Source organism: Salvelinus namaycush, chromosome 4 (assembly GCF_016432855.1).
Source record: "Salvelinus namaycush isolate Seneca chromosome 4, SaNama_1.0, whole genome shotgun sequence".
NCBI classification, from domain to species: domain Eukaryota; kingdom Metazoa; phylum Chordata; class Actinopteri; order Salmoniformes; family Salmonidae; genus Salvelinus; species Salvelinus namaycush.
Window position 1 is genome coordinate 79358566 of NC_052310.1, and position 8030 is coordinate 79366595.

The 8030-nt window shown below is 43.3% G+C and overlaps 1 protein-coding gene across 1 annotated transcript; it reads left to right on the forward strand.

The window, feature by feature from the left end:
- Nucleotides 1–6389: 6389 nt before the first annotated feature.
- LOC120045749 (oligodendrocyte transcription factor 3-like) lies at nucleotides 6390–7641 on the forward strand. Its single transcript, XM_038990687.1, has one exon. It carries the CDS (start codon nucleotides 6648–6650, stop codon nucleotides 7395–7397), a length of 750 nt encoding a protein of 249 aa, XP_038846615.1. The 5' UTR covers nucleotides 6390–6647; the 3' UTR covers nucleotides 7398–7641.
- The last annotated feature ends 389 nt before the right edge of the window (nucleotides 7642–8030 follow it).

An 8030-nucleotide genomic window follows, 5' to 3' on the forward strand; every position in this document is an offset into this window, starting at 1 on the left:
TTACTCACTGCACCATTGTGTTACTGCACCATGATGTTACTCACTGCACCATGGTGTTACTCACTGCACCATGACGTTACTCACTGCACCATGATGTTACTCGCTGCACCATGATGTTACTCACTGCACCATTGTGTTACTTGCTGCACCATGATCTTACTCACTGCACCATTGTGTTACTCGCTGCACCATGATGTTACTCGCTGCACCATGATGTTACTCACTGCACCATGATGTTACTCGCTGCACCATGGTGTTACTCACTGCACCATGGTGTTACTCACTGCACCATGATGTTACTCGCTGCACCACGATGTTACTGCACCATGATGTTACTCACGGCACCATTGTGTTACTCACTGCACCATGGTGTTACTCACTGCACCATGATGTTACTCACTGCACCATGACGTTACTCACTGCACCATGATGTTACTCGCTGCACCATGATGTTACTCGCTGCACCATGATGTTACTCACTGCACCATGATGTTACTCACTGCACCATGATGTTACTCACTGCACCATTGTGTTACTCGCTGCACCATGATGTTACTCGCTGCACCATGATGTTACTCGCTGCACCATGATGTTACTCACTGCACCATGATGTTACTCGCTGCACCATGGTGTTACTCACTGCACCATGGTGTTACTCACTGCACCATGATGTTACTCGCTGCACCATGATGTGACTGCACCATGATGTTACTCACTGCACCATGGTGTTACTCACTGCACCATGGTGTTACTCACTGCACCATGGTGTTACTCACTGCACCGTGGTGTTACTCACTGCACCATGGTGTTGCTCACTGCACCATGATGTTACTCACTGCACCATGGTGTTACTCACTGCACAATGGTGTTACTCACTGCACCATGGTGTTACTCACTGCACCATGGTGTTACTCACTGCACCATGGTGTTACTCACTGCACCATGATGTTACTCACTGTGCCATGGTGTTACTCACTGTGCCATGGTGTTACTCACTGGGCCATGGTGTTACTCGCTGCGCCATGGTGTTACTCACTGCACCATGGTGTTACTCACTGCACCATGATGTTACTCACTGCGCCATGGTGTTACTCACTGCACCATGGTGTTACTCACTGCACCATGATGTTACTCACTGTGCCATGGTGTTACTCACTGCGCCATGGTGTTACTCACTGGGCCATGGTGTTACTCGCTGCGCCATGGTGTTACTCGCTGTGCCATGATATTACTCACTGCACCATGTTACTGCACCATGATGTTACTCGCTGCACAATGATGTTACTGCACCATGATGTTACTCACTGCACCATGATGTTACTGCACCATGATGTTACTCGCTGCACCATGATGTTACTGCACCATGATGTTATTGCACCATGATGTTACTCACTGCACCATGGTGTTACTCACTGCACCATGATGTTACTGCACCATGATGTTACTCACTGCACCATGATGTTACTCATTGCACCATGATGTTACTCGCTGCACAATGATGTTACTGCACCATGATGTTACTCACTGCACCATGATGTTACTGCACCATGATGTTACTCGCTGCACCATGATGTTACTGCACCATGATGTTACTGCACCATGATGTTACTCACTGCACCATGGTGTTACTCACTGCACCATGATGTTACTGCACCATGATGTTACTCGCTGCACCATGATGTTACTGAACCATGATGTTACTCGCTGCACCATGATGTTACTGCACCATGATGTTACTCACTGCACCATGGTGTTACTCACTGCACCATGGTGTTACTCACCGTACCATGGTGTTACTCACCGCACCATGGTGTTACTCACTGCACCATGATGTTACTCGCTGCACCATGGTGTTACTTGCTGCACCATGGTGTTACTCGCTGCACAAAGGTGTTACTCACTGCACCATGGTGTCACTCGCTGCACCATGGTGTTACTCGCTGCACCATGGTGTTACTCGCTGCACCATGGTGTTACTCGCTGCACCATGGTGTTACTCACTGCACCATTTGGTTACTGCACCATTGTTTTACTCACTGCGCCATGGTGTTACTCACTGCGCCATGGTGTTACTCACTGCACCATGGTGTTACTCACTGCACCATGGTGTGACTCACTGCACCATGGTGTTATTCACTGCACCATGGTGTTACTCACTGCACCATTGTGTTACTGCAACATTGTTTTACTCACTGCAACATTGTGTTACTCACTGCACCATGGTGTTACTCACTGCACCATGGTGTTACTCACTGCACCACGGTGTTACTCACAGCACCACGGTGTTACTCACTGCACCATTGTGTTATTCACTGCACCATGGTGTTACTCACTGCACCATTGTGTTACTGCAACATTGTTTTACTCACTGCAACATTGTGTTACTCACTGCACCATGGTGTTACTCACTGCACCATGGTGTTACTCACTGCACCACAGTGTTACTCACAGCACCACGGTGTTACTCACTGCACCATTGTGTTACTCACTGCACCCACTGTGTAACCACTGCATCAGTTATTATAGAATATCACAAAGGTGTAATCCAGGGCTGTTCAGTGTTGGTCATTGTGCCGGAGGATTGTGCTGGTCTTCAGACACCAGCACCAGGGTAAGCCTACACGAAACACATACTTTATTTTAAGTGTTTCTAAATCCCCTATGGGAAAAATGAATGGTGGAAAAACGATTTTTGACCGCTGTGGGACTCTACTATCACAGATTACTGTGAAATAGACACAAATTACTTGTTCTAAATTCGTGACAGGCACACAAAAAATTCAACTTGACATGATTTTGTATCCAGTGCATTTCAATCCAACCCAGAGGTTTATGTCTGTCCACACTAAAACGAGTACAGTAAATCCCATTCTGGTCATGATGACTTAGATGACACTGAGCATCTCAACTCCCGCAACACTGGAAATCAAACGTGGTGTATGTGTTGTACACGGAGTGTACAAAACATGAGGAACACCTGCTCTTTCCATGACATGGACTGACCAGGTGAATCCAGGTGAAAGCTATGATCCCTTATTGATGTCACTTGTTAAATCCACTACAGTCAGTGTAGATGAAGGGGAGGAGACAGGTTAAAGAAGGATTTTTAAGCCTTGACAATTGAGACATGGATTGTGTATGTGTGCCATTCAGAGGGTGAATGAGCAAGACAAAAGATGTAAGTGCTTTTGAACGGGGTATGGTAGTAGGTGCCAGGCGCACTAGTTTGAATGTGTTAATTAAGAACTGCAATGCTGCTGGGTTTTTTCACGCTCAACAGTTTCCTGGATTGACTGTACTTGTCTTAGTGTGGACAGACATAAACCTCTTGATGGACCACATTGTCAGCCCTGCATGGTCAAGGAAGCTGAACAGCCCTGCACGTCTGGGTTGGATTGAAATGCACTGTATACAAAATCATGTACCGTACAGGAAAAAGTTGACTTTTATGTGTGCCTATCACGAATTTAGAACAAGTAATTTGTGTCAACATGAGCCAGCATTAATGTGGAAGATATTCGAACACCTTGTAGAGTCATTGCCCTGACGAATTGAGTCTGTTCTGAGGGCAAAGGGGGTGCAACTCAATATTAGGAAGGTGTTCCTAATGTTTGGTGCATTGTATGTTGTTATGATATGAGGACACAATACAAGTATCTATTTATATTCAATTTAAAAAAAAAATGATTTACTTTCAAATAGCTCAACCTCTTTTTGAACAACGTTCAAGTATCTTGTGTGAACTGTATGAACAGGTTAAACATATGTCTACACACAATGGTGCTTTTTCAAACAGCCTTGTTATGTCCAAAAAACAGACTCTTTGGAGGGATTATATTCTCTGCCACCATTCCAAGCTGACCAACAACATGGTATCAGGTCTGTTTTGGGAGGAACTGGCGGGACCGTGGGGAAGAGAGAAAGTGTGGTATGGGGTGAATAATGAAAAAGAGGAGGGTCTTAAGAAATGAATTGAGGCACATTTTAGGTAACCTGCTGGGACTGTATCACTGAATAAGGGGGATTTTTTTTTTAATCCTCAATTTCGGCCAATGTCCTGGTCCTTGGTGCAGGGTAAGTAGTGTGGACCCTGTTCACTGGTAGGAGGGGCCTCACTCATTCTGCTGATTGGTGCTTCCCTCCCCTTGGGTAGTTGAGAGTAGGCAAGCTGGTTTCTACATACAATGTTGTCATTATTCTAGACACTAGCCTTTTCTTGGCAAGTTTTTCCATCAAAGTTTGCATCAACAAGTTCTATAGTTCTATGTCAACATTTCTGCAAGATACGATTCACTGATGTGTAAGCACTGCCATACATTCTGGTTGTAGGATATATTCATTTATTTTCAGGATCAAAAGTTAATGGACAACAACGATTGCATCATTCATGACTAGAGGATCTGTGTTATTATTATTATTAACATTTTACATATACTTTTTAAATCTATTATTCAGTTCACGTTTTCTGTTTTATGAATTGATCGACGTCCATCACAATATTGCTGATACTAATCACAAATTAAACATTATTATGAGGAGACATTATATTCCCAGAAAGTTATCTGATAAAAGGACTGAGATTCCTTTGTAGACTAATTTAAATGACGTACTTACAGCAACTAAACAAGCAGCCAAATGAAATGGCCTATAGCTAGCCCAATAAAAAAATAGAAAATGTTCTGTATGAATTGAACAGATATTTAATTTAAACTATACACAATTCAAAGTTCGGAATGGTTGCAAAATATGCTATAAAGGCCTACCACATGTTCACATGAGCAATATATCAGTCCCCGCCCGCGCAGGAGGCCTTTGCCTTTTGGTAGGCCGTCATTGTAAATAAGAATTGGTTCTTAACTGATTTGCCTACTTAAATAAAGGTTAAGATAAAATAAATAAGATAATACATATTTAGGCCTAATGTAATATCAGTAGGCTATGCACACGTAGAGTACATGCCTACTAAAACCAACCACCTGGGGAAACCGGGTTGCGATGCTATATTTGGGCAATTCATCTTCAAGTCGGTTTGGTTTCCATTCTGGAGGTGGTCTAATTTAACCTCCAAATGTAGTAAGCCCCGTAATGAGATTTTTATGGGTTAAAAGGGTAGGCCTACGTCCATATTTGTAGCAACAAGAATGAAAGCAGTAACTACAGGCTAATGATATAACATTGTTAATAATAATAATAGTTTTGGTTGTTATAATCAATTCAAACATATTTTCAACATAATAGAAAATCCTCTATTTAATAAAAAATTGCACTTCGTCTATTTGTGTGAAAAATGTGTATAACTAAATGGAAACCACATGTAGTTTTTGATTGGAAGTTTCATAGCCTATTCTGTTGCAGTGGTGCATCATGCCTCCTGGCCCATTCCAGTTCCAGCTTGGCCTCTAATCGGGATAACTATTTTTGGCTGTCATACGTGGCCTATAATTGTGATGGTAGAATGAATTCCTATCCAATCTGAATGTCATGTTATGACAGGTGTGTACTTAAGGCGGAAGGACATTGTATAACACTACAATCAGCAGAGAACATATAGCCTATGTTATGTGGATTCCTGCATGGTTGAGAACAGTGAGAGACGCCAAATTTGTCATTATAGCACGTTGTAGTGATAGCATCTTATATATTATTTTATCTAATTGATGTAAAAGGAGTGTGAGAGGCTACCTTATTTTGCTTTTATCAAATTCTAAATCAATATATTTTCACGAAGTTCAGGTTAATTGCTGAGTAGACTTTGAATCGATGTTCTTATTAGTTAGCTAAATAAAGGTTATATAAATTATTTAAAAATATATATAGTCTTATTAGGCTATTAATATGGTATTATGGGATTTATAATATTCTGCTGCTCGTGCACAAAGATCACGCTGGTTGCGCGTCCCTCATTGATAGTCTACCCTAAACGGCAGCGAAAACTCATCAATGTTATTCCCCCTCTCGACAGCACGACAAAGTTAAATTGTGGATGGACTGCAAATGAACATTTTCTAGCGATGCACATAATATATTAGGCGATCCCATACACGCAATCACTAAAACACGATACATGACTAGGTTACACCACTTTAAATTTTCCAGAATATGAGTGATGAACAGTTTTAATAAAAGCGTTACAAAAATATATGACAAAATGAAGCTGATGAAACAATCATTTCAGACTAACGCATTATTATTTCTAGAAAGCAGCAGAGTGTTTTCAAATTGTCTTGGTTTCAGATGATCCAGGATTGAAGTATTCCCCCCGCGGTGGCATTAGAATGAATAGGAATAAATGTCCCTTTGGTCAACGGGACAGTCAAAGCACACCGCCCTGTATAATGGGGACGTCATCCTAACAAGACCATTATTATCAATAGGAGGGTTCCTTTTGTTCCCCTTCTCAACCGCACTATAAATACTCGGAGCAGTCTTTTACCCCACCACAGAGCAAGAAGAGGTGCACCCCCGGGATAAGATTACGCGCAGCTATCCGGCCAACAAGCCCAGTGCGTCCATTCATGCCCTCATAGACCTCCATCCCAAAAAGAGGACCAAACTCAAACGACAGAAGCAGGTGATCGAGTGTGACTTAAAAATAGAGGCAGAGACAGAGGGAAGCAGCGATCTCCTACCCAAACCGAGCTAATAAAATGCATTCCGACTCCAGCTCGAGCAGATCTTCCTCACCAGACGTGGATGGAATGTATCTCCGAGACCACCTCAATTCAGTGTCCTCGGCGCAGAACGAACTCCTCCAGAAGATGACGAGCGAGCATCTTTCCAGGCACGGGGAAAAGACGTCATCTGGCGGGAGCAAGTACAAACTCAAGAAGCAGGTGACCGAGCAAGAGATTCAGCATCTGAGGCTGAAAATCAACGGGCGGGAGCGCAAGAGGATGCACGACTTGAACCTGGCGATGGACGGCCTCCGGGAAGTTATGCCTTACGCACACGGTCCGTCTGTGAGAAAGCTGTCGAAGATTGCCACTCTCCTGCTCGCCAGAAACTACATCCTGATGCTCAACAGCTCCATGGACGAGATGAAAAGGCTGGTTGGAGAAATCTACGGCGGACATCATTCTGCGTTCCACTGCGGAACAGTGAGCGGGCACTCTGGCAACCCGGCGCATCAGGTGCATCCGCTGCTCGGGAGCGCGCTGTCCTCGTCCACATCCTCTACCCTCACCACCACTTTACCTGGACTTACCTCCATCCGAGCGCCTCACTCCTTAATGAAGAGTGCCCCTGCACACCCTCTTCAGCTCGGCAGCGGCTTCCAACACTGGGCAGGTTTACCATGCCCGTGCCCCATATGCCAAGTACCGCCACCCCCTCATATTCCTATCAGTTCAGCGGGACTGACGAGACTTACAAGCGGAAACAAGGATGTGATGAAGTAATTCGGGACTTCCGATACAGAATGGTGTCAAGATGTACAGTACAGTAAATTATGAATTGGACATGAAGAATTGACCTCCATGCATGCATTGTATGTCTGTTTATTTGTTTTGCGTATGCGAACCGTTAATTATTCCTCCTTGTAACAAAGACCCTGTGAAAATAGTTTTTTCACGGTAAAAATGTAGCTGTTTATTTGGTGTCACTAGAGAAGCATTCACGCTATGTAAATATGTTTCTTACAAGACGCTCTGTGAAATAACCTAAAGCATTAAGCTGGAAATGTCTGAATTTGACCTTATGTTTGGAGAGCATTAAGCTGGAGATGTCTGAATGTGACCTTATGTTTGGAGAGCATTAAGCTGGAGATGTCTGAATGTGACCTTATGTGGAGAGCATTAAGCTGGAGATGTCTGAATGTGACCTCATGTTAGGAGCACTGTAGCTGATCGTAGCACAAATACCTGCTCACCCGAAAGGGTGAAAAAAGTTGCATGCAGATTTAATATGTTTGTTTTGGCATCATTTGTGAAAGTGAAGAATGCCCTTTCCTTGTAACAAGGATGGTGAAATCGCATTCTACAGTGTATGATTTATATATTAAGTTCGGGAAAGGTTGAAATAATATGGCTCTT

Excerpts from the sequence above, each read along its gene's own strand:
- LOC120045749 (XM_038990687.1), top strand. The coding sequence starts at position 6,648 with ATGCATTCCGACTCCAGCTCGAGCAGATCTTCCTCACCAGACGTGGAT.